General features: G+C 42.0%; 3 protein-coding genes across 3 annotated transcripts; 1 reads left to right on the forward strand and 2 right to left on the reverse strand.

Annotated features, from left to right (window-relative positions):
* Positions 1–719: 719 nt before the first annotated feature.
* Positions 720–10,998, forward strand: hdac1 (histone deacetylase 1). Its single transcript, XM_076301861.1, has 14 exons — positions 720–802; positions 2,176–2,288; positions 2,445–2,562; positions 6,243–6,317; positions 6,680–6,818; positions 7,266–7,407; positions 7,807–7,899; positions 8,006–8,114; positions 8,457–8,597; positions 8,828–8,936; positions 9,181–9,308; positions 9,606–9,755; positions 9,906–9,957; positions 10,104–10,998. Exons 1-14 carry the CDS (start codon positions 751–753, stop codon positions 10,129–10,131), a joined length of 1,449 nt encoding a protein of 482 aa, XP_076157976.1. The 5' UTR covers positions 720–750; the 3' UTR covers positions 10,132–10,998.
* Positions 10,999–12,012: 1,014 nt separating this feature from the next.
* Positions 12,013–17,477, reverse strand: eif3i (eukaryotic translation initiation factor 3, subunit I). Its single transcript, XM_076301862.1, has 11 exons — positions 17,378–17,477; positions 16,771–16,863; positions 16,578–16,665; positions 16,330–16,395; positions 15,986–16,135; positions 15,339–15,466; positions 15,050–15,160; positions 14,188–14,277; positions 14,015–14,088; positions 12,865–12,957; positions 12,013–12,317 (listed from the first exon to the last, which is right to left on the reverse strand). Exons 1-11 carry the CDS (start codon positions 17,378–17,380, stop codon positions 12,236–12,238), a joined length of 978 nt encoding a protein of 325 aa, XP_076157977.1. The 5' UTR covers positions 17,381–17,477; the 3' UTR covers positions 12,013–12,235.
* Positions 17,478–17,732: 255 nt separating this feature from the next.
* LOC143140773 (alpha-taxilin-like) lies at positions 17,733–27,571 on the reverse strand. Its single transcript, XM_076301864.1, has 11 exons — positions 27,488–27,571; positions 26,607–26,792; positions 25,677–25,940; positions 25,233–25,324; positions 23,962–24,132; positions 23,142–23,336; positions 21,611–21,730; positions 21,414–21,488; positions 21,125–21,217; positions 20,713–20,808; positions 17,733–19,862 (listed from the first exon to the last, which is right to left on the reverse strand). Exons 2-11 carry the CDS (start codon positions 26,782–26,784, stop codon positions 19,497–19,499), a joined length of 1,650 nt encoding a protein of 549 aa, XP_076157979.1. The 5' UTR covers positions 26,785–26,792; positions 27,488–27,571; the 3' UTR covers positions 17,733–19,496.
* Positions 27,572–27,708: the final 137 nt, after the last annotated feature.

The raw sequence follows: 27,708 nt of genomic DNA on the forward strand, positions 1-27,708 counted from the left end.
CACACGGCCTTACTCATCAACTCTCTAGGAACCATTTAATACCACTAGTATTGTTACAGTATAAACATAGGACAACCTTCACCATCATCAAACATGTTCTGAATGCCTTTTAAAAAATCCAATACTGCGTAGTCCACCTTATCACAGAATTCATAGTTTACACACCTCTTTTTTTTACCACTACACCACTGCCTGGATGTCTGATATTTGAAATGAAAAAGCTTAGCCTAAATAAATCAGACAAAAATCAAGTCTGACAAAAGTGGGAACTAGGCAGTTTGTGCTGGGCAAATCTGAGTTTTAAAAAAGAGATTGATGTATTGTAACGTTAGGCCTAAAAGTAATGTAGGCAAAGTGTTTAATGTGTTGGTGTAGGCCTATGCAATTTAGGCTACTTCAACTATGTTGAGGACTTCTGCAGCAAGATGTCTGAACACGCACACAGCCTGTCAAGTAGCTTCAAGACATTCCTAACATCAAATGTTGTCTTTCATTATATATTTCTTATAACGCCATCATCGTTTTTTTTATTATTTTTTTTATCGTTTTGTGATTTGGCTACTGAAGTCTGAGACATCTCTGTGAAGAAAACACTTCAGTACCGCGAAGTGGTTGGTCCAAATTGCAGACGGAACGCCCCAGATGTGAAAGATGTAATGCGATTGGTAGAAATGCACTAAATGCAAGTTCCGACTGAAGTTAGTCATTGCGTAGAAAGCCCGGCAGGCTCAGGCAGTAATTGGAGGTAAAATGGCGCTGACTTCTCAAGGAACAAAGAAGAAAGTTTGCTATTATTATGATGGTAAGGAATAGGATAAAGCCTCGTCTGAATATACACAGAGAAGCAGTAGGGAAATGTGAAGTTAGATATTTAGAGTGAGACATCATTAATCGCTTTCTTTTATGAACTGATTGTAGCAAGTAAACGAGTTCAACCGGCTAGCCGCTTGGCTATGTAATTGCTATAGGCTAGCTCACTCTTGTTAGCTAATTGTCTTCGCTGCAGGGAGGCGTGCAGCATCCCGTTAGCGTGAAGAGTTGTCTTGATATTCTGTTAAGGACTTAACGATTATACTTACCATAAAACCATAGTTAATTTACATGTGGTCTGCTCTCAGTTCCGGACTTGTGACTGTCTAGCTGGTTTTGTATGCTTCCAGGGATTCCACAACTCGTTAGCCAGCAAGCTAGCTGTGTGGCTGGTCCGCTAGTTAGCCTGCCAACATCATTTGACTAGGACATTCCTAGCATCCTCCAGCTTTATTCTTCGTGCTAAGAAGTCCTACATATTTGGGTAGTTGACAGACGTTAGGCAGCTGTTAATGTTTCTCGGTCAGACCACAAACTTAGTGTGCTGTTGTCCTTTAGTGGTAATTTACCACGTTTACATCAAAGGTTCATTAGCAGCTTATTTGGCCTAGCAAGCTAGCCTGTTTCCTCTTTCTGATAATGCGTCCTCCTAACTTTGATGTGCATCAGCTTGCATGTAATTTACCGACCGGCCTTTTAAACCTATTTAATCCCACCTATGCAGCGGTAGAGTTACGTGCTGGATTGCATGTAGCCTGTTGCACACTTTCGAGTGATGCACACAAAGAACGGATGCGAACACTCCTATGAATGTGTTCATTATGCATTAGCATTACATTTTTGCCACTTGATTGTAAACACTTGACGTTACAGAAGTGCGACTAACTATTCGGATTTTTTTGTAACTGAGAAAATCTAGGGCAACAGATTGAAAAATAACTCGCCCAGTAAAGTCACATTTAAATGACTAGCAGTAAGAGATTGTCGTTGGACTTGAATTGGCCATTTCATTGTTATCCCTTTATCTAAATACGTCAAAATATGCACACCTGCTGAAGGAAATTAACACTTAAGTTTTAGCCTGTGGGCGATGAGTGAACAGCCAATTGTAAAAAGCAAGATGCAGTTTCTACCAGACACTTGAAATCACAGCAACAGCCTGTATCAGTCACAAGGGTATATTGCCTGTTTCTTTATAACCCATGGTGCTGACATTCCTGTGGTGCACAGTACATTGACACATCTGCAAGTCTTCCCTTTTAGCCTGTGCTTTGCAAAAAAAGGGCATTCAATATTTAAAAACATCATTCATCATTTGCAGCACAATGAGTCCATCTCTTTCTTTTTTTTTTTGTTACCATCCAGGTGATGTTGGGAACTACTACTATGGCCAGGGCCATCCCATGAAGCCCCACAGAATTCGCATGACCCACAATCTCCTGCTCAACTATGGGCTCTACAGGAAGATGGAAATCTATGTAAGCCATATCCATCTCTCTCCCCTCCCTATAATGTTGTATGTGTATCAGAAAAAGTGCCTAAGAATCTGATTGCAAATGTGAAGTTTGTATTGATACGCTTATATTGTGAGACTGACGTCTTTTGTGTCCTGCACCCCCACCCCACCCATATAGAGACCTCACAAGGCCAATGGCGAGGAAATGACCAAGTATCACAGTGATGACTACATCAAATTCCTACGCTCCATCCGGCCTGACAACATGTCTGAGTATAGTAAACAGATGCAAAGATGTAAGTAGACTACTATTTACATTCATATGGCAGACACTGTTATTCATTGTTACTTGAAGTATATCACAGATAAAAACATTGTTTTTAATTCATAAGAGAACCCTCTGCTGTGATGACGAGAATAATGAAGGGTTTAGGGCTTGTTTACACGTATGTAGATATTTGTGATAAACGCATATTTTTTTATGCGCTTGGGCCTTTCGTTTACATGTAAACAGAGTTTTAGCTCCCTCAAATGGATATTTTTTTAAATTCATGTTTTTTTTTTTCCCCCCAAATGATGACGTGATTGATTCTATGTGTGTGCAGCTTGTGCCTGAAATACCACCAGTGTCAATGGTAATCTGTATGGGTGTGCATCTCTCCCTTATATGACGATTCTATACGTATCTAGATGCATAAGCTATGATACGATTCAGAAACGATACGTTTTAATACAGAACGATTCGGTACAATGCAATATGATGTAATTGAGCCCCAAAATGCAATACAGTTCTTCACATTTGTTTATTTTCAATTTTTATTTTCCATTATATAGTATTTAATTCTATTAATAATTATCAAATGGGTAGGCAATAAACTCTTTTTTTGTTACTTTAAAGGTTGTATCAGCGATTTCAGGCCCAAAAAAGGCCCAAACATAAATGATCACATTCATCTAATCTTTCCTAACGATCCGCTAGCTGTCTGCTCCATAAGCAGGCCGTCAAAAAAACGCGTCTCTGTAGGCAGCCTAGGCTCCGAGATCTGTACACAAAAACAATTGCTACCAACAAGGGTTGGCAACCCACTCAAAGGCAAAATAAAGTGTTTCAACCAATAACCGACAAGATGTGCGTTTAGGAGAGTTTTAATTGCACGGGAGGGAGTAGCGAGCTAGCTCTCTGTTTTGTTTGAACATCAACAGAAGTGACGTATCCCTGCTATCGCTGATACAACTTTTAAGACATGAGCAAAATTACAATTGCATGTCATTGGGTTTATAATTTCTCCAAAAGACACAAAGACTTGACTGGATTGAAAGACTGAACAAACATGTTGATATTAACAACTTTGTCAAATGTCTCTAAACGAAATCACTACGCCAATTAATAGAGATCTATACATTCATGTATGTTCTCAGTTCATGTACGCTTAGCTGCTAAGCCAGTCACAATATTTTAAAACCTCAGTGGTGTAAGCTGTTGCTTTGGCTTAATTTCGAGTGCCAGGGGAGAAAGGGTGTCTGGATCACCTTTCATAAACAAGGAGGCTACTTACTCATGTTGTCAAAAGCGAGTTTGTCACATCAACAATGACAGGTAGGCAATATTACCCTCTAGGGTTCGACCGATATGGATTTTTTAGTGCCGATACCGATACCGATTTTTTTCCCTCAGCCTTAGCCGATGACCGATACAGGCTGCCGATTTTCTTGAGCCGATATTTGGAGCCGATACTGCTTTTATTTTGCTCCCTCAATTTACATCATAAAAATGACACATAATTACACAAATTATGATAACAAATGTTATAAGTCTCAATTTAAAAAAGGAACATTTATTGAACTTATGGATGGGTGCACTGGATATGGTTAACTGCAAAATGCTTTCATCAACATCTTACAGCCTTGATGATGCATTGCTTGCTGACTATAAGACATAATTCAGGTCATCACAAAATGTCCTTTGTCAACACATTTAAATACTTTAAGAAAACAATAAGCCTGAAAAGCTATTGAAATAAAGTGCTTGATTTGTAATTTAAGACTGCATGGTTTCATTTTTTCTATGTCTATATTTTTCTAAAAAAAGCTGCAAGATTTGTCAATCACAGAACATAAATCAGCCGAAGAAAATAACGTGCTGTCAGATGTTTCTGTTCTAAACGGCATCAACGTCAAAAGGTATAAAACATATCTCTCAAAGTTTTAAAATCTCTTCTTCCGGTAGCGCAGCACTCTCATATTGCTGTGATGCGTGTGTCTCACAGATGCACACACAAACGTCTGTTTGGTAGCTGACGAACAACTATTGAACTGGATTGATAATGATAACGTTAGCAAACGGCTCTAAACAAGTAAGGCATACACGGTATGTCTGGTACATGGTAAACGTTAACACGAATTAATAGTTAACTACATATAACACGTCTCTCATTATTAAAGCTTTTATCACTGTGATGGCAACTCCGCCCAGCTCGAAGGGAGAAGGGGAGGGAGACGCACACACTACACGCGTCCAAAACTCAGCCAGGTGGTCGCTGAATAAAACTACCACAAATATCACGGAACAACGTCGGCATTACTTAATCATATGATTGACCAGTGTTCGTAACAGCTACCGCTACCATACGGATAGCCTACAACTTAGCTATTTACAGCTCCCTAAATACAATGGCAAGCAGTTTTATAGAAGAGGCATTCAGGGAGGGAGACACACACACACACACCACACGCGTCCAAAACTCAGCCAGGTGGTCGCTGAATAAAACTCCCACAAATACCACGGAACAACGTTGGCATTACTTAATGACCAGTGTTTTGTAACAGCTACCGCTAGCCTAGCCTACAACTTAGCTATTTGCAGCTCCCTAAATACAATGGCAAGCAGTTCTATAAATGAGGCATTAAGCATTAAATAAAGTACCTATCTATCTATCATTCGTGTTTTCCATTTGGACCCACAAACTTGCTTCCACCTTCAAAGTGTATGGCAATATTTAGCTAAGTTAAACAGTTAAAAGATGCTTTGAAAGTTTACATTTTACTGTTGTCTTGAAGAGCAGGCTTTCAGCACTTGTGGGGGAGGGGCAGTCTGCACGTGAATTGCAGCTTCTCCAGCAACACAGAGCTGCCTGTGGACGCCTGTATGTAAATAATGCGGGGGAAAAACTATCGGCGAACGCAGCCGCTTATCGGCCGATGCCGATACACGTAAAAAACGTAAATATCGGCCCGATATATCGGCAGGCCGATATATCGGTCGATCCCTATTACCCTCCCTCCCCAGTCATCTTTCAGATGTGCACTGGACCGATGGGAAGAGGGAAATGCAGGAGGCTTAACAAAGTTACCACAAAGACAAGGGGTGTTTTTTGCAGCCTAAGAAGCTAGGTTAGAGGCTAGTGCTTACGACTGAATATATGACTTCTTTCAAGATACTGCAACACACACGTTAATGTCACACACGTTATTAGTCCATGCTGCATTTCACTAAACTCGACAACTAGTTTGTTGCCACTGTAGCAGTGACGCTACTCACCCACGTTGGAGAACGCTAGACGCTCTGTTTGTGTGTGTTAGCGAATCAGGGTCGGTCTTATGATTTTCAAAGTAACATAATTTGTAACGGTAGGTCAGACTGGTTCACAGTACATTTAAACCGATTCAGGGGTTCGCCTTCCAAAAGAAACGCATAAAAAAACCATCTGTTTTAGAAAAAAAAAGCTCTTAGTCTGTAATCCTGAATCCAGTCTTTACCACATTATCACATGCCTGCAATAGTACCATTACCATAAACCTTAAATGCTTTAACTTCCTGATGAATAGACTGATAAACCTCAGGATATGAATTGAACCAAACTATTGGTAGGGTTTAGTGGGTAGTAAATGTATGCATTGATGGAGGGTTGCACGTTGACCTGCTATTCATGTTATTGTTGGACTACTGTTAATCTTCTGTTTTTTTTCTGCTTCACAGTTAATGTGGGAGAGGATTGTCCCGTGTTTGACGGTTTATTTGAGTTCTGTCAGCTCTCAACAGGTGGCTCTGTTGGTAAGTGTCTGTGTGTGTGTTTGAGTTTTGGTGTGTGCGTCTGATGTGCACACAAGGCTTTGAAGACTTTTCTCATAATGGAGATATTAAAACTATTAAAAATATGAAAATATCGGGTATAACAACCACATACTGCTGGAATGGAGAGTACTTCACCCTGCAAAACCACCCTAGAAAGTGTCTATACTCTTATGGTTTAATCTTAGTTTAAAACACCTTATGGATCAGCAGTCTGTTGTAAATGGGGACCTAAGAAGAAGGGATGATCAGAACCTCTCAGCAAGAATGCAGAAATTTAGACCTGTCCATGTTTTTAGTAATCACCAGTATTGTGTGTGTGTGTGTGTGTGTGTGATTTATAGCTGGAGCAGTGAAGCTGAACAAACAGCAGACAGACATTGCCATCAACTGGGCAGGAGGCCTTCACCATGCCAAGAAGTCTGAGGCGTCTGGGTTCTGTTATGTCAACGACATCGTTTTAGCCATCCTGGAGCTGCTGAAGTGAGTGCTCTTTGAGCTGTCATGCCTATAGTGATACATAGCTGATTGCTAGTGCTCTTGTCTCTCAGCTTTACACGGTGACCAAAAATTTTGTTTTATGTCTAGTGTGTCTTTTTAGCATTGTGGCAAATGTTCTTTCAGTTGACAATATGTTTGAGGCAGAAGCACAATCAGTGTATGACAACTTGTCCCTTGATAGAAGATATAATATCCATCTCTTTGAGTAGAATACAACAGAATCAGCAAACAGATATAATTGATTTGAAGTGGACTTGAGATGAGATTTCACTGAAGTTGCATGCTTTGTATCATGTCATGTCTGACCTTTATGTTTAGCTTTGGATAAGAGCATCTGCCAAGTACCTTAATGTCCTGATCAAATCATTTCACTGGTGTTTTTAAAAGCGGTTGATCTAGTTTTAACTGTCTGCTCCCTCCCTGCTTCAGGTACCATCAGAGAGTGCTGTACATAGACATTGACATTCACCATGGTGACGGTGTGGAGGAGGCGTTCTACACCACGGACCGCGTCATGACCGTGTCCTTCCACAAGTACGGGGAGTACTTCCCTGGCACAGGAGATCTCCGAGTGAGTGCCCGTCCCTGAGATCTTGCGCAACTTCATGAAATGGCCTTCAAACACATTTGCTGTTTTAGTAATTCGACATCAAACCTGTCAGCTTGCATTGCTGGCTGGTTGCATTTTATGCAGTAAAACGCTTGAATTATGACTTACTGGTGCATGGTGAGATTTGTTTTGTATGGGATGTAAAACATCGCTGGTTTTCAAAGTCCAGTTTATTATAGATAGATAGATAGATAGATAGATACTTTATTGATCCCCAAGGGGAAATTCAAGGGTCTCAGTAGCATATAGACATCACACACAACATGCACTTACTTTAGTAGCCATTTAAATTCAGATATGTTGGAATGAATAAATGTGTAAAGGTATGGACTGACTGAAGTTTCTTTTCTTTTTTTACAGGACATTGGAGCAGGAAAGGGCAAATACTATGCTGTGAACTACCCCCTCAGGGATGGTATCGATGATGAATCTTATGAGGCCATCTTTAAGCCTGTTAGTATCTCTTGAGTCTTCATTTTACTTTGGTAACTTTTTTTTTTTTTAGCGAGGCAGCTCTAGCCCAAATGTGTAATACCTAACGGTGTGTGTTTCTGGGCAGATCATGGCCAAAGTGATGGAGATGTACCAGCCCAGTGCTGTGGTGCTTCAGTGTGGAGCCGACTCGCTGTCTGGAGACAGGCTGGGTTGCTTCAACCTCACCATCAAAGGTACTGGAGAACACCTGTCTGCGTTTGTTTTAGCAATTACCTGTCTGTGTAATGTGTGTCTAGATGCAAGCTGTTGGTCTAGATTATGGTGTTGGGGGGGAAGAAAAAAAAGAATTGAACTTAAGTGTGGCGTATAATTAAATCAATGGTTGGAAAATGCTTCTTGAATCCCTGAGGTTTCTTATGACCATCTGGCCACGTGCTGAGACATCGCTCTGTTGGGGTCTTAATAAAGAATTGTTAGCGCAATATATGTACAGTTTTGGAGTATTTATTTAACTTGCATATATAGTATCTTATAGTCGGCTTGGCCCTGTGTTAATGTTGTGGCATTTCCTGTAGGCCATGCCAAGTGTGTAGAGTACATGAAGAGCTTTAACCTGCCCCTGCTGATGCTGGGAGGCGGAGGCTACACCATCAGGAACGTGGCCCGCTGCTGGACCTATGAGACGGCCGTGGCCCTGGACAGCACCATCCCCAACGGTAGGCCTCGACACAAACAAGCATCATCGCTTAGCTTTATGAATAGTAGTAGAAGACTCCATGAGTAGTAATGAGAAGGGAAAAAAATGAAGACCTTTCAACTGAGTTTCACATTTACCTTTTTGCCAATTCAATTTTCAAAAGTGTCATTTGAAATTCATAAACCAACTATGTGACATTTGTTGTGTTTGAGTGGTGGTGGTGGTGAAATCTCTTATTTTGATGTCCAGAGCTCCCGTACAATGACTATTTTGAGTACTTCGGCCCAGACTTCAAACTTCACATCAGTCCATCCAACATGACCAACCAGAACACAAATGACTACCTGGAGAAGATCAAGTATGTGTTGTTTATCTTTTGGAACTTACAGAAATATAGTTTTGTACCATAGAAGTGTGTTTAAATAGTTTATCTTGAAAATATATCTACATGTACTTTAAATGCACCAGTGGTATGGCAAGCTTGATTTAGAAACCTGTACATCTATACAAACAAGGATAAGCACAGTTTTACATAGACATACATGTGTGCTTGTTTAAAGAGCCATATTTGATTGACTTGGTGTGTGTGTGTGTACGTGCAGGCAGCGTCTATTTGAGAACCTGCGCATGCTGCCCCATGCCCCTGGTGTGCAGATGCAGGCCATCCCAGAGGACGCTGTACAGGAGGACAGCGGTGACGAGGAAGAGGACCCTGACAAGCGCATCTCCAGTATGTCATGTCCCAGGAACCCAGAGTTCTCTTGTAGCCCGTACACTTATGGCCTCTGTTCTGTCCTAGTGCTCTGCCCTGGCATGCTTTTCTCAACTCTCACTTTTCAAAGTGTCTCTTAAGTCTTTATAGCCGGATATAGCATCCTTTCAGAGACCCTCAGCCATACTGTCGGAAGCTTTTTTTTTTTTTTTTTTCATGTGTCCCTTGAAGTCCAAGTGTGTAACTGTTATTCAGGCCCTGGATGTAGCAGGTGAGGTAGATGATGATGATGATGGCGTGTCTTTTACCTTGCAGTCCGTGCTCACGACAAGAGGATAGCCTGTGAAGAGGAGTTCTCCGACTCTGAGGACGAGGGCCAGGGCGGGGGACGCAGGAATGCCGCCAACTTCAAGAAGGCCAAACGGGTCAAGACGGAGGAGGAGAAGGACGGAGAGGAGAAGAAAGGTGAGCCACAACTCACTTGGTCAACCCTCACAAATCAACGTTCTAGTACACTGCCTATGGTCTTCTGTTTGTGCCTAGGAATCATTTTACAACCCCCATTGTGTGTGTTTTTTTTAAGTGTTTTAAAAGAGTCCTATGTTTTGCCTCTAGCTGAAGTGAAAGAAGAGGAGAAAGCACCTGAAGAGAAAATGGACACAAAGGGGTGAGTACACACCTGGACGCTAGTCAGGCTGGTCCCAGTGTCCTGCTTTTTATGTGGAGGAGGAGGAGGATGATGGTTGTTGTTGCTGCTAAAGATTCTCTTATTTTATGGGTGCAAAAGATACTGATGACTCCTTGTATTACTAGGCCAAAAGAAGAACTGAAGACAACCTGAGAAATTGAAGCCCAGAAGTCCTTGTGGATGCATGACCTTGTCAGATGCCCCACCTCACACACACACAAATGCACTTACACACACAACTGTACACATCTACACACACACACGCACACACACAGAATAGAGGTTAGATTGCGGAAGCAAAAGACTGTAAATTATTTTCTAAGACTCATTTTACTATTTGTATTCTTAAGAAGCGGTATAAAGTTTTTTGCATTGCCAGTGTGAATTGAAATGCAAGATGTATGTTTTTTTTTTTCTTCCTATTATTTTCACCTCTGTTTTAATGTTTATTTTTCAGTTTGCATCCGATCAGTACCTTTTTGTTTTTGTTCTTCTGCTTAAAACAGTACCTCAACCAAACCGGACCTGAACTAGTCACAATTCAGAAAATGCGCACCAGCTCTCAAACTCTCCCTGGCTCTTTCACAGGCTTTCATCTCTTAAGTTATTTCACATCATGGACATTCAAATTTGTACATTTCCCCTTTTTTTCCCCCTTTCTTTTTGGTATCTCTCCTTTTCTTCCTCTGGATGCCTATTCCTGCTGCCGCATTCTTTTACCTTGTTTTTAAGAAAAAGATTAAAAAATGTGACACAATTTGTTTTTATTACCATGTCTGCTTTGATGGCTGTGAACGTAGCTGTATGTCTTTTGGATGGATGGAGGGAGGACTGGGGACATAAGGGGTGGGGGGCACAGGGAGAAGAGGGCTTTACCCGCAGATGTTACGTTACTGCTATATGGGGAGCAGCTATTAGCAGGTTCGATGGACCTGCGGTCCGGTTTGGGTTTCCAAAAAGTTCAGATGTTGTGAAATGTCTATAACAATGAATTTGGTAAATAAAACAAAGAAAATCAAATTATGTCTCTTGATCAATAATGTAAATATTATTCAATAGTGATCCAAGGTTCTTTTTCATATTAAGTGTTCCATTACTCAAGGACATACCTTCTGAAATCTTGAACTATCATGTAGAAATTCATTGGCTACATATTTAATCAAGGGAAGAGTTAGTCTAGTCATTAGATTAGAAATCTACATAGCATTTCTATATAATACATATCATTTCTATGTATTATATAGATGAGTTTAGATGTGTATTAGACAAAACCAAGTTTCATAACTTCCTTTACTTTTACTGATTAACAATTCCATGCCTGGAATTTGACTGCAACCCCAGAATGTTACTCAGAAAACACCAGATTAAAGGTTAACAGTTGGTTTGTTGCATTAATTCACCATATTCATTTTTGAAATAGTGATTATCACAAGGCTCTAAGGGTGCATTCACACTAGACCGTTTGGTCCAGACCTGAGTTCGTTTGGACCGATGGTTCGGTGATTTTTGCTAATGTGAACACATGCCGAACCTGGGTGTGGACCAGAGTCCGTTAGAAAACAGTGGTCTGGGGTACGGTTCGTTAGAACCCCAGTGCAGTTCAATGCTATCTGTTGCAAAATCAGGAAATAAACTGCCGTTTTTGCAACGTTGTCAATCGATATTGGAAAAAAGAAGTTAGTGTTTATGACAAACGGACTATGCAAACAAAAATGTCGTGATCAGAGAGCAGCTGGGTCAGGGCTAGGGGGTAGTGATCACACTCGGGTACGGTCCAGTTAAACAGACCGAGTGGGAAGGCAACCTAAATTCTCAGGCACAGGCCTGGGATTCAGGATGGGCTAGGACGTTTAAGATTTCTAAAATACTTATATTTAATGATTACCTATAAAGGAACAAATGTCTTCAAAAATGTTTGATACCACTACCTAATCATAACACTGAGACAGTGTCATCACACTGAAGGATGTGCAACACATTTCACTTCAGCCAAACATTTGCATGAAGAGCAAAACAAACCAGTAAAAAACATAATGCCTCAAAACCAAGTTTTTATTAACAATATCCATTAATTTAATAGACCCTGGAGTAAGGCTCATAGAGAGTGATGTGTTGAAGTAAAACCAAGCATACAAAAACCAGAAATGCATAAGTGCAGCCGATGGTTGGAGCTGCTTCGCCGTGTGCTGCTGACACGCTGCCATACGACTGATCTGGGGTCAGCGCTCAGATGGAATGTTGCTGCTTCCGAAGGTGTCTACGCCTCCAGCTCGAAGTCGAAATACTGGGGGTCGAAGTAGTGAATTCTGGTGTATCCGTCCTCTCCTCCACTGCTATAACTGTAACACACACACAAAAAACACAAAAAACGTTGGCACCAATTGCAACCACACCCACACATCTTGACCTCCTCTGGCATCTTTAAAAATCAACATCCTTAACCCTTAGTGCTATGTTGTTTTCATCATGTTATAGTGTTTAACTATCTGAAAATTTACGTCTCTACAGTATATCCACCGCCTCAATACTTTCACCTTTACATTTATTCATTTTAGCCGACGCCTTAATCCAAAGTGATTTACACTTGGCGACTGACATTCAAGCTACATTGAACAAAGACATCATACGGCAACAACAAACAATACATATTTACCTACAACACAAGATAATCACAGGATAGTGATAGTGCAGACATTTAGATGTCAACCAGAGAGGCAATCAAATGGCGAGTCAAATCACAAAGAAATTACCTGTTGTGTTATTACAGAGTAACAGAATAGGTAGTTGATCTTAGTATTTGAGGGGGAAAAGGTCCAACGGAAGAGACAAACAGAATCTCTGAAAATCTAATGTGGACTGCTGTGTGAGAAGATATTTTTTTCTTACCTTTTCCCATCTGGGTGGAAAGCTACACAGTTGATGGGACCGAAATGTCCCTTTACTCTTCCAAACTCCTCTTCATAGGCCGAATGGAAGAACCTAGAAGGCGGCAGGAACAGATAAACACACCACATCCTTAGAACTTCAACCACATAACTAGAGTACAGACAGGTCAGAGGGCTTTCCGTATTAAATTAAAACCTTTGCAACTGACAAATGAATGGCTTGTGCAGACTATTGGGTGCTGGATATGACAAGATAATTCAAAACCATCGGTGCGTTTAAATTCGCAAACATAGGAAAACGTTCGCAAACGCTTGCAAATTGGAACGTTGATCAAGCAGTATTACCCATGATCTAATGCGGGATGTCTAAGTTTATTTTTACATAGATCGATTGTAATGAAGGATCCGATTAGTTACTTAACTTGGATATCATGGGGTTTATTTTTTAATATATTTTTTGTATGTAATGTATATATATTTTTATGTAATGTACTGGTCAATTGTAAGATATCAGCCGACCCCATTTGAATTTCAGGTGACCACACATGGGGTCCCAACCCAAGGTTGGGAAACGGTGGCTTAAGTTTAAGTCACCTAAGTAGTCTGGTTCATTAGGTAAGTGGTGCATGAAAGGTGAATTTAAGGTGAAATTCTCATTTTATTCCTACACCTCAAGGTGGTATCCCTCAGGGAACAGAATGTTTGTGGATGAGTGGACCCGTAGCAAATGGGATAACCTTGTTAGTGGCATTCTGACACTAACAAGACCTGACAGCCTCCTCAAGTGAGAAGTAATCAATATTTTGTGGTATCAAACTGAGATGAAATTTCTATGTCCAACTCATTTAAGGGTTTACTGGCTTGATGCATATTCCCTATTAAGAAATAGACAAAGTAGTGTCAGCTCCTATTTCTTAAAGAATGAACAGCTTCTTGAGAAGAAAAAACATGTTCCTTATAAATTGCACTTAATGAGTCCATATTGTTTTTTCTGCCCTTATCTTTACTCAACATCTGCTGAAAGATGTTATTATACCCAGTGTTAGTAGTTTACATGCCCCCACATTCAAGATAATTGATTCACTTATTTTAGCTAAAAGGGAGGCTTTTGCAAACAGGTATATAACTGACTAGTACAAGCAAGGGCTCACCTGGCCTCGAACTTGCCAATCCTCGTGGATGTGGTTGTGACCTCCATGGCCTCTTGACCACCACCCATGACCACCTGCACACATCATAGAGACAGACAGGTCAGGGCTTTCAATCACACATACACATACACATATTCTAAGCCGGGCTGGCTGAGGGGTGCTGTTGGTCTTACATGGTCCATGCTGGGAGAGATGGCAGCGGAGTTGACGGGTCTCTCAGTCTTGAAGGACTTGATGTGATCAAGTGACGTGGAGTCAAAAAGCTGTGAGGACAAATGCAACATGGCAATGACTTTCTGAGAACAGCAAGTGTTTTTTTTTGGGGGGGCACACTTCTCCTTCTATGGATATATACACATCTCCTGTGTTTATGATGCTGTATGTACTTGATTATACCACTCCAGTTGGCCTAGAGTAAATTAGGCAGGTTGTGAGGAATCAAAGACAGGCATTTAATTCTATTACAGACAAAGCATTTAATCCTATTACAGATCTTCATAATGAGGACATGATCTTGCAGAGTTCATCTGATGAACCACTTTTGCTCTGCAAGGAAAATAGTATTTTTTCTAGAAGTGCTGAGAACATACTTGAGCCAAAAGATGTCTGAACACACACTATTATTGACTAGAATTATCAACAAAAACATTCAAATAGTTGCAGAGTACATCACCCTGACCATGTGGTAATCCACCATCACCCGTCTCATTACATATAGACCACTCCAACACCTTGCTATGGCAGCCATCATCTGTGTACCTTCATTGCATTCTTTCTAATATTGTGGTGCTCAAAGAGGCTGGTACATTCACAGACATAACAGAAAATCGCCTGCTCCAGGCTGGGACCCAGTCCAGCAATCATACAACAGGACAGCACAGCAAGTTGTCCTCGCCATACACAGGTGATTAGGCACCAAGTGTCCACTACCCAGCGCCCATTCATTCCTTTAGCCCTCTTACCCTTACTGATGCACACAGTAGAGTTTAAACAGCCCCATGTCTGTGAATGTCCAGTGAGAGCAGGTTCTCCTACCTTGGCGGTGCAGTCTTTGGAGGCGGTGACGATCATGGTGAGATCCACAGACGACTGGATGTCATTGATCTGCTTTGTGTGTTCCTTCACTGTCTTCAGAATCTCCCCAGACTGTGTGCGCAGGCACACACACACACACACAGACAGACACAAACACACACAGAAAAATGAACATAAGATCTGTCAATATTGAATTAGGTGACATTTGCAAGTCTGGATCGTTAAGAAACATACACACATATTGGTGCTAATGTAATGATAAGGGAAATGAAATGCAAGCATTCTGTACCTTGGCACTGAACTGGTTGATCTCGCCACTCTCATGGCCAGCAATGACAAACTCCCCCAGGGGTCCCCAGACAGCACTGGTGATCTTCGATTCATTGCAGGGCACTGAGTGGTAGGGCTGGTTGTCCTCTGAGGAAGAGACCAGGGAACATTAGAGGGTAAGGTCCACAAATGATACTTACAGGTCACTCCAGAGGGAATTCATGAAATAATAAAAAATTAAATTAAAAAATAAAAAAATTATAAAAAACATCAAATACATCTATTATAAATGTGGTTAAGTGACAGCAAACCCTGGCAGCTTACACGTATAACGTAAATGTGCATTTATATGAATACCATTTTGAACATGTTTCAGTCACTGTAACTGTATTGTATGTGGAATTTGCAGAACGGAATGAAAACTGCAACAACTTTACATTTTTCACTAAAGGTGACTTATGTTCTGGACAATGAATATCTTAAGCAAACATGACGTCCAAAAAAAGATCAAAATAAAAGAAACTCTGTTAACTAGTAAGGAACGTGTGAAGATTTTTGGTAAAGACATCCTATATCAAGAAAACATAATCAAGGAAAAGGTACATATATTTTTGCTGGATGACATAAAGGGAACCGATATGCAGGTGTGTGCAGCATTGTACCTACCGATCTGCTGAGGGTCCCTTAGGTCAAAGAAGTTCAGGAAGCACTGGTAACCCATCTGTTTATCGGTGGAGAACATAATTATGTTGCCACTAAAGTCGAAGCCACAGGTCCTCACAGCAGAACTCGTTTCCAGGAGCGCAAGCTGTTTACCTACACAAAAACACACACACAGATCCATAGTGTTAAAGCTTTCAGATGCAATGCCCAACCATCAATGACCAGCATACACATGTGGACATTAAAATCAGTTATGTATAATTGAACTGGCATTTAAGATGATGTTAACATATGAACAAAGAACATGCTTAATATGACCTCCAGAGGTCCAGTGTTTTTCAACTTACCCGTCTCACAATCCCACAGTCTACAACTGTTGTCAGCAGAACCTGTCAACACATGCTTGGTATCCCCTGTGGTAATTATTAAGGACAACACACCAATGCTCTACATTTCCAGTTTGGGTGAAAGAACCATACCCAAAGCAATCAGGTTCGATATCAGGAAATGAGTGACAATATATGACATTCCAAATTGCACCAATAAAAAGGCAGGCAGTAATATCTTAAATGCAGATTTATTTGGGAAAGGATACAGTCACAATCTACACACCATACGGCACCAGTGTGTCCATTGTATGTGCCCAGCCTTTCTCCGTTCACAGAATACCACACGTTAGCCACCTGAACAAGGAAAAGATGTGAGCATATCCCCAACATCCATATTGCTAGACATGGATGCTCAAGTCAAAATGTAAAAGTCAGACAAATGTATGCCATTAAACTTACGGGGTCCTTGGCAACGGAAAACAAAAGGTCGCCCTCCCTGTTGTATTTGATTTGTGTGATGGCCCTTTCATGGCCCTGTAACAGAATGGGTTTCTATAGAGGGAAAAAAGAATGACAGTCAATTCATTCATGAATCAGCATGAACATATTGTGTATTCAAGTCAACCAACGTTAAGTACTACAAGTAAAACAATAGGTATATAGTCTTACATACACCGTATAACTGTTACATAACAATAACAGGAAAAACATCAATTTCGTCCGAAATTGATCATAGCCTCTATCTAGATGCCATCTGCTAACATTAGCTAACGTTCTTTGGTAATTCTGTTGTAATGTGAAGTTGATTGAATATAAGCTGATTGATGAATATACAGGTGATTCATAACAAAAGTCAAACTAGACATATTAAATGTTGTAGACTTGAATGATCGTATAACCTGTTTTATCTGAGGCAAACCGTTAGCTATTGAAAAAGACATAGCTGGACAGTTGCCTTGTTAGCTATTTAGCCAGGCAAGTGTTTAATATATAAAGAAAACTTTCAGATTCTAGTACATCATCACTCATTCCGAATGCATTAGAAATACATAATGCGTCTGCTTACCATAACTGCCGAGTTGATATCCTATGAATCTGTCGATTTCAGACAATTTGCTAAAAAGAAATCGGCACGCGTGTAAACAGCGCCGGGTTAAGAGGCGGAAAGGAAATGCTCAACTTCCTGTGCTACTATAATATATTTCCGTGTAACTCATGAGGGTCTTAGCAAGTGTTCCTATTATGAGACTAGGCCACAGGTTTCCCCTGCCCTGCGTGTTATGATTAATAAATCAGATCAACTTATGACTTCAGCAAAGGCCTCTCCTTCTGACTGAGACATATTACAATAACAGGAAAATGCAAGTAACTGCCAGTGTTATTTTTACTTGTTCTTCACAGAAAGATTCATGAACCCACAATACTTTTCTGAATATCTTTAATTTTCAAATTATTTGTACAGGTCACAAAAAAACAAAAACAAATAAAGGAGCCATGACATCTTTGGTACCTATTCAATGCAGTAGGTTCCAACAGTAGTGCAAAGGAATGAAAATAAAAATCTTACTTTTGCCATGAAAGAAATCTAGCAAAGATGAAGTTTGCTTTTTGTTGCACTTAACTGGTTCTCAGAAATCAGAGCTCAGTTATCTGTCCACAATACATGGAGTCAAATGGAAGACTTAAATATAAACTGGACAATAACCCCATGCTACAGTTATCTTACCACTGGACAAAACAGTAGATGGTAAAACAGTTTCTTTGCTGACATTAGGGACAGTAAAAAGGTAGACTTAAAATAGACAAGAGGGGAATATTTTTTATCAAAAGCAAAAAAAAAAAAAAAAGTTAAAAGTAAAGGAAAACAATCTTTGAGCGCAATATCAGCATGTGCTGAATATAAGAGGTGAAATTATACATTCCTTCTCTCATAGGAGGGTGATAAAGCCTTGCGGTGGTACTCAAACAGAAACCAAACAAAAGGCATCTGAACAGACCAGAGGCTGGTATTGCATAGGAATGATCTGTTGTCACTTTATTTACCTGATTCAATTCAAAAGATTATAGTATCTGTATGCTATATGAAGATCAAATGATTCATGTATCGAAAGATAGAACTGGTCTTATATTTTTCAGTGGTCATGATCACATTCAAGTGAAATGTTTGTCAGTAATACAATGGAATGAATGAGAAGCAAAATGCCATATATGGATCACCTAAGACAATATATAAACTCAATATAGTCAATATATAAACTCAAAATATTTAATAAACCAATTCAAAGTCAACTTAGTGGTATTACAAATACTGCCATTTTGACTATGCAGAAAGACTTAGTTACATAAACAATCTGGAAGAGGGGAAAACTACACCTTCCTGTAATAATTCTGAAATATTTTTTTTAATATTAGGAACAACGTATCATTTAAAATATGGAGTGAGTGAAGATATACATTAAGGCGAAAGACTTAACTTTACTAACTTAAGACTGAAACTAAACCCAAGATGAAGTCTTTGCACTTGGTCCACTGCAGTCACATTCAAAGACTTTCATAGGTGCTCTTAAACATCCACTTTAGTTTCTCAATGGTAAATATAATCCAGACAGATGCAGCAGTGCAAGCAAGAGTACATGTCCACACCCCTATACACAAACACACACCCACTCACACAAACCCACACAGGTTTGTACGCACAAGATCATTTCAGCTCCGTCTTATTCAATAAAGGTTTAGCATTTTCAAGCAGCGGCGACTTTTCTGTGCCTGTTCAAAACGCTCGATAGTGAGCTCACTTTCAGGTTGCAGTGCTTATTGCCCAAATGGAATGGACTTGGGAGAGAAAAAAAAGAAACAAATAAAAAAAAAAAAAACAGGCTAATAAATGCGAACACGTCAAATAAACAAAAAGTGAGAAAGGCGCAGAGTAAGAACCATCTCGAAAGGCACAATCTTCCCTGACGACGGCCAACTCTTCGAGCGGAGAGGAGACCGCCACACAGACATGACCACACTTGCGGCTGCGGTGGCGGCGGCGGAGCGAAACCTAAAGCTGGACAGCTGGTGTAGGGAGGTAATGGTAGTGGTGGTGGATGGATGGGTGGGGAAGAGAGAGAGAGAGAGAAAGAGAGAGAGGGGAGGGGGTGAGGGAGAAGAGGCTCTGGGCCTCTGCCTCTGGAGGGCCCTCAATCCTGGGCCGCGAGCACGCACACCTCCCTCTGCGCCTCGGCCACCAGCTCGGGCACGCAGTGGCACGCAGCGGAGCAGGAGCCAGCGGCGGCCGCAGTCTCTGGCTGGGCGGCGTCGGGGACAGGGAGAGAGGAGGAGCTGCCCTCCTCAGAGTCTGTGGCCTCCTGCTCCTCACCAACTCCTCTATCTGCGTCTCCTCCTCCTCTCTCTCCTCCTCCTCCTCCGGAGGCCTCTGGTGGGTTGCTGCCATCTTGGATCTTCTTGCTGAGCTCGTTGCGCTCAATCTGCAGCGCCCGACACAGCTTCTCCAGCCGCTGCACCTTCTGCTGCAGGCCCTCCAGCTCCTTATCCTGCAGCGTTTTCTACAATAGACACACAGGACAGGACCTCGGTGGTCAGCATACACGGCCACTACAATATAGCCAATAGATTTTCTATGACCTTTTCAAATATTTTCATAGCCAGTGACACTATTATTACCACACTACATAATATTCGTTACCATCAATAAATACATCAATAAGTAAATAAATATATAATAAATATAAAATATACTACACTGACAAACAAACTTCATTGCGCATATGGCAGTGTTCCTCAAAGTGTGGTCCGCAGGCTATCCCTGTAGTGGTCCACGAGCAGAAGTGGTAAAATATCATTTAGATGAGGTGTTTGCAATATTCAACTAACTCGCATGTAAATCGAGTATTATTTGAATTGTCTGTTTAATAGTCCTGACAGAATTCAACAAGCCAACAGTTTTGCGACACTGCTTAAGCATTTTTAAAACTGGAATACCATTAGTTTACTAGAAACATAACTAGCATCAAACTATCAAGACCGGATTATTTAGAAGAAAATCATATGAATCCTCTGACCCAATAAGCAAGGTGCAAAAAGTTATCAAAAAATGCTTCAGCGGGTATTGTGTAATATACTGCTGAAGTAGTCCTATTGTTTTTTTTTTTAAGTTAGTTGGTCTATGAGTTTTTTTATTTTATTTTTTTTATTGGTTCAGTGTTCCTTGGTCTGAAAAAGTTTGAGAAACACTGGCATATGAGCTCATTATGGCTTTGGCATGCCTTTCTAGTTTGATCACTGATGCACCCATTCCCCTTCTGTTTCTCTCAGGAAGCTGCCGCTGACAGTGGCAGCGCACTTCCTCCCTTTGGGACAGCCCAGCGTGCTCATGACATTCAAACGGCCGCTCACCTCCTCTGCCATCACCAGCAGGGCTTTGTTGCTGCTCTCCCAGCGTGACCTGTACATCGTCGTCTCCTTCTCCAGCTTCTTAATCTTCTTTGTCATCTGCGGCCAAGGTGGACAGATTAAACCACAGCTTAATGACCACTCGTGGCTCGCGTTGCTGAGTAAGCGGTGTCATGTATAATAGATTACCACATGTATTACTTTATTGATCCCCAAAGAAACGATGCAGAACATATTATTATCACATTTTGCAATACATATGGCGGGATCAATAACGTTCTGTTTTCTTACTTTTCTTTTACATTCCAACACACCTTAAATAAACACCCTACTGATAAGTTAGGACGTCTGTAACCAGTTGTCATAAGGCCTGTTCCCTTTTCCACTCACTCACACCTTACAGGAGGGCAATTACCTTCTCCATTTCCTGTTTGAAAGTTGTGAACACCTCATTGCTCTTGGAAAGCGTATTTTGAAATTCTGCAAACTTCTCTGTGTATAATGACAACTGTAAAGGGAGAGTGCACATGCAAAATATTTCAAATCACATTCGAGGTGGAAATTAATAACTTTGCAAGAAGAAATTTTTTTAGTCATGGACAAAAGTAACTTAAGTCAATGCTTAACAAGCTAAGAAACAAAATATCCATTATTCCCCACTTCTCTAGCTCCTTAACTCCTTAACGTAAGTGCAGGGGGCTTACCTGCTCCCTTAAGTGCTCCTCCTGCTGCTTCATCAGCTCGTACATTCTCTGAGACTCCATGGCCTCTTTCAGGAGCTGAGGAGAAGAAAGCCAAGCAATGCAACCAGCTAATGAGACAGATGCTCTTTCAGACACACACATTACAATGTAACGACACATGAGATCTATAGATATATGGTAAGAAATGTAAAACGTACAAACTCTTTTTCCTTCTTGTGGCGATCCTCTGAGTCGTTAAGTAACTCCTGGGCCTGGCGGAGTTTAGCGTCTACCAGCTGTTGTTGTAGGTCTTTGTGCTTGAACACTTTGTCTATATGCTGCAAAAGGATTAAGACACACAGATTTAATTGAATTAGCTATACTACTTTAGCTACATTAATGATAAGGGCAATTCCACACAAAACTGTCACGTCCATAATGCACATAACACATAACTCTTCTTGGTTGTAGAATTAAGCAATAAGCCCCAAGAGGCCGTAGGTTACACTGATTCTACAACAGCTAAGGGCCGTTGTTAGGCACGATGCGCTAGGGGAGTACAATACCATGGCATTTAGTTGGCGTTATGGACGTGACAGTTTTGCGTGGAATTGCCCATAACCATTATCCTGTTTTTGCATGAGAACTAAATCTTTGTGGTTCAGATCCTTCCAAGTCATATGAAAGCTTGTGTTTTAAAAACGAAACCATGTGGATAAACCTCCAAAATCACACTCAGATCTCCCACAGAAATAACGATGACTGATCAATCTATACAAATTCCTAATAGCTCTCTCACACACACTCCCTCCTCCCTGAGCTCTCCATCATACTCACATTCCCTCCCTCACCTCCTCACTGAACACACACACACACACACACACACACACACACACACGGCTTTTAAAGCCCGGACCCGATGTAACCAGACACATCAACATGAATTCTGGGCCCGACGTAAAACATAGGCTACGTTTTGACTGTTAAACCCTGACTTTATTTAGGTCAATATTCAACACATTAGCGTGACAATTTACTTAAAACAGTGATTTTCTCCTCTTCTGGCGTATCGTGACGGAAGAACCATGCCAGCTTTGGATGCGGTTATCTTAGCGATACTTTTTGCAATAGGCTATACCCTCGATATACATATCGTTGGAAAGCTTAGTTCATGGCCGTTCACGTGAGCACAATAACTTTTTTTTTGTAAATTTTACCAAAGCGACTGGTTTCGCCTTGCAGGGTCACATATTTAATCAGCACCTTGCATTTTGAGCATTGCACATAACCTGCAGAATTTTCATCAGAATCCAGCACCACTCCAAACACTTTCCAGACCTCTGATTTCCCCACTCCTGTAGTAGCGACGGTGAATTCACCTGCGGCAAGTTCAGCCTACTTTTCACCAACTCCATCTTCTTCTCCAGGCTAAAGGCGTGCACGCAGCGTCTGCCCCTGCCCCTCTCCATGATGCACGTTGCACGCAGCAGCAGACTTTCTTTACGGTGAACAGCTGCGATGATTAATAAATGTTTTTTTTTCACTGAGCAGAAAAGATTAACCCCGAGGTCCGACCCGACCCGAGTCATTTGCTTATAGGCCTATTTTCGACCCGAACCCGGCCCGAACCTGCGGGTCCCGTCGGGTTTGTCGGGCCGACCCGACCCGTTGAGAACTCTAACACACACTCCCTCACCTCCTCCCTGAGCTCTCTCTCTCTCTCTCTCACACACGCACACACTCCCTCACCTCCTCCCTGAGCTCATACTGCTCGATGAGCTTCTTGAGTTTCTCGGCCAGCTCCATGTTCTCCTTGCGCAGCGTGGCGTTGTTCTCGTTGTGCTGCTCCATCTGCGCCTGGATGTCGTTGAGCGTCACCTGGAAATGGGACGTCACCTCCTTCCTCATCTCCTCCTCGGCCCGCGCGCGCTGGACACCGCTCTCCTGCAACGGGGAGGGGAAACATAAAAAGGTTACGGCGGCAGTAGTCAACTCAACAGCCGAGCAACCAGCTTATAATGTGGGGTTCATCAAATACGCAACTGTTCTGTCTGTGAGACATGTATGCACTTTCAAAATATGCAATGAACTAAAGTCGTAAATTATGCTCATAGGCCTTTTGAGACTTTCTAATAGGCCTATATTTTAGAATTTGAGGAGGTTCTGCCTACCTTTAAAGCCTGTTCACCCCAAGAACGATAACTATGACGATAATGACAAAAAAGTATCATCCTAGCTAATGTGAATGATGACGTCTACACATAACAATATAACATGAAGAACAATGGGGAGTGATTGGGGATCACTTTCAGAACGATTTTGAGAACGATAAAAAGCTGACAGCCAATCAGAATCCTTCAAATTTTAGCCATCACATTCATCAACACGAAGGGAGATTTTCCTTGTCGTTGGTCAGTGTAGATGCTTGTAACGTTATAGTTATCTTCACAATTATCATTCCTGGTGTGAACGACCCTTTTGAGGTGGGGATGCTGTTATGTGAACTGGGAAAACTAAAAATGTGGATTTACTGCGTGGCGCGCTGTTCAACTGTGAGGCCCGAGCTCACCTTGAGCGTGCGGTTGTGTCTCTGCAGCTCACGGCACAGGCTCTCCAGCTTGCTGCGCGCCAGGATTGCTTTGCTGTGCTCGTTGCGCAGGTGGTCCTTCTCCTGGATGAGCTGCGTCTGCTTCTTCTGCAGCACGCGCATCTGCTTCTGGGAGCTGCGGTGCTCCTCGAGCTGCCAGACGACACAGGGCCAACGGTTCAGAGAGGAAAGACCGACAAGAGGCTCATTTCCTCTATTAACTTCACACGGTTTTAAATCTGTGAACAGCTCATCAGTGAACTTTCAGATAGTGTTTCACTAATGATATCAGCAAAATATAATCAAAACAAAAAGCTACTTACTAAATATTAAATATTGAATTTCCTGGTGATAACAGTTACGGCCTTATCAACACATAAAACCCACTTCATCAAGTATAAAATGTGATTTGCTAAAGCCAATTCATTTGTGTATCTGAACTGAATATAACCCTTTGTTTGTTTGCTTCCTGTTTACTTTAGTAATTAACCAGCTCGATGAGGTCTGTGGCAGAATTAGCGGGTGTTTTGGGAATGCACTGCCCTTTCCCGTTATTGTTTCCCCACACACACACCACTAAGCTGAGCCACCTCTGCAGGACTCCCGTCCCGAGCCTCTACCCTTCGCTCTGCTCCATTAGCTTCTCCTGCTGCAGTGAGCCATGCCAAATCTGATACCGTGACAAGAGAACTGACCCGGTGCCAGGTTTCTCCCTGCTGCTGACTGCAGTCTGACAGACACACACACACACACACACACACACACACCCTCCCTCCCTCCCTCCCTCCCTCCCTGTCAAGCACGGATGGACGCTGGGAAGCAGAGGTCATCAGCTTTGACGGCCCTGTGATGCTTGACACATGGCTTTGCCCTCAGGTTTTCTGCATGCAATTTCCATATAAAGTGGCTTTGAAGAATTTGTTCATCATGCATTAGCAAATAAAACACCTCTAAAAGATCTAAATGCTCATCAAGGCAACAAAGAGTTTTGAGGACTCTAGAGAAGTGGAGTCAAAAGTATTAAGAGTCAAAAAACAATTCAAATTCAAATAGGTTATTGTGTCAGAGGTAGGACTCGCCCTGTCTCTCAATTCACGAATATGATATCCAGGACACAAACTAAAGAAGCCATGCATTCCTAAAACCCCAGCCTGCCTTCTGCCTTCTCGGGAGCAGAGGTCGACACCAGGCCTGTTTTGTGTCATGGAGGCCACGGTCAGAGCCTTGTAGGGAGAAGGGCCTTTTGGACTCACCAGTTCTGCATACTTCTTACACAGGCCTGCCAGCTTCTCCTCAGGGGTGCTCAGTGTGTTCAGAGTCTGCATCAGAAGAGTTATCTCTTTTCCTGCAGCACACACACACACACGCGCGCACACGCACGCGCACGCACACACGCACACACACACGCACACACACACACACACACACACACACACACACATTAGTATTCAGACTGACAGGGCAAATTGATCTACACACTTTAGGGAGTGACATTTCTAGGGCTTGAGGCTATTAACACTGAATCTTAGATCACTGGCAATGCTGATGGTAGTACTTTTCCCAAGCTTCTTATCGTAGTAGTTTTCACATGCATCAAGCACATCACACAACTCCCACCCACTGAATGAACGTGCACTGGCAACACTAAGGGTAGTTCTTCTCCTGCACATGATGCCCACTCTACCCCTGCAGCTCACCGAGCCCTTTCACTTTCTTCTTGTCCTGCGTCTTCTTCTGGTCCTTCTCTACGCCACCGCTGCCGCCGTTCACTTTGACCTCCTCCGTCTTGCCGTCCTCCCTGTCGGCTACGCCGTTGACCTCCAGGCCGTCCGTCTGGCCGTTGGGCAGGGCCGCGTCCTCGGCGGCTTCCTGCTGGCAGTAGGTGCTGAGGATGTCCTCCAGCTGCCTGCTCAGCTCCTCGGCCATGTCGCAGGTGGAGGCCAGGGCGCCCGCCTCGGCCACTGAGAGGAAGAGGATAGAGGAGTCATGTGACTGTAATGACCACTGGTTTAATTTCCATTTTCTTTCACGGACCCCAAAAGGAGACCACATGTTTTGTTACAGATGTGTTAAAAGTGTATTATTAGGCAACAATTATTAGGTAACAATCATCAAAGCTAGCTGCCAAAACTTGCCAATTTCTCATTGCATTTAGGTACACTGTGTATGTCTAATGCTATCAAATGCACATCAAGAGATGGAAGAAATAATATAAAATAAGAGTAAGAACATTCAGACATTTCACGATCCAGCTATTCAAGTACTACACTCATGTCTAATCCTTAATAACCCTCCCACCAAGACTATCTGTGTACTAGTTCTATACATACATGTTACATTTTGCAACTAAATACAACTGCAAAGACTGGTTTAAGAAAGAGCTGACAAACTAACTCCATCTTGAAGAAAAACCAGCGCGCCATATGAAATAACCCAACACACACAGCCAAATAACCCCAATGTTCTTACAGTCAATCAACAGAGTGGTTTTAATTTCTGCACTTGTTCAAGGAAAACACTATGACAGTGCATTACTGGCTGTCAGTGCCTGTGGTCTTAGACCAGTATAGACCCGAATACCTCCGTGACTCAAATAATGTACTGTTTATGGTTTCTAGGTTACTTACAACCATCATTAGAACTGGCGTCAAGAGGTGGAGTTTCAGCCGCCTGGGATTCTCCTCCCTGTGGACTCCCGGGAGTTTCAGCGGGTTCTGTACTTTCTGTTGTGTCCCCCGGGCTGGGTGGCGCTCCAGCGGGATTCTCCACTGTTGTCTCCTGCTCGTCAGAGTCCTGTCTCTTCATCCTTCAGCCTAAAAAAACAACGGCCGTCAGCATAGCAACACCGGACCAAACTAAAAAGTATTCTCGGTCAGCACAACAGTATAAACAGTTGTCGTGCAAACGTTACGTATACATGTCTACTGAAGACTGACAGTTAACGTTACTGAAAACAAACCTCACGAGCCCATCCATATTAGGCACTGATCACAAAGGATGTAACGTTATAGTCAGGGACAACGACTAACAAGACTCACGATGTTGTGACATGAGCCAGAATCTAACTAACCACTAGCCAGCTTATGCTTACTCGTCTAATGCTCATGATAAAAACAGCCTGGGCCAGCTAACGTGCTGCCAGAATTCCCGAAGAAATCGGAGCAAGGTAGATGCGTATGCTAACAAGCAAGCTTTGTTAAGCCTGATGCAAGGGGGTGGTAAGGTTAAGTACAACTTGCTGTCCCTGTCAGTTGTACAGCAAAGTCGAAGGCTTATATTTACTCAAATATAAAGTCCCTTAGGCACAAGCAAGGCTTTCCCTGCGTAGCCAGAAGCAAGATGATCAGCTAACCAACTGCTAGCATTTGCTAGCAACAGGCACTGAGTAGGTGGAACCGTGACGTTCACAAACACGCGGAACATGAATACATTTACAGATCTTTAACATAACTTGTTCCGTTACATATATTTCCCTTGCCTATACCAAAGAGAAAGGATAACTGTTTACCAGAATCACTGCCAGATCCAACAAATTCACTTTAACCAACCGATGCTGCCTTTCCTTCTTGCCAACTGACACAGGAAATACCAGAGACCGAAAAAACTTTGATTGGACGGCTACGACGGAAGTTACTTACGCCATAAAAACGGTGTTGCTCTATGGGAGATGATGTTTTTAGTGTCTGCAGTTTGTACACATTTGATTACATGTGTTTTATGATTAAAGAT

Source organism: Alosa pseudoharengus, unplaced genomic scaffold, assembly GCF_046254945.1.
Source record: "Alosa pseudoharengus isolate Yale_2024_CS ecotype anadromous, Long Island Sound unplaced genomic scaffold, YU_APseudo_1.1 YU_APseudo_1.1_scf_23, whole genome shotgun sequence".
NCBI lineage: Eukaryota > Metazoa > Chordata > Actinopteri > Clupeiformes > Clupeidae > Alosa > Alosa pseudoharengus.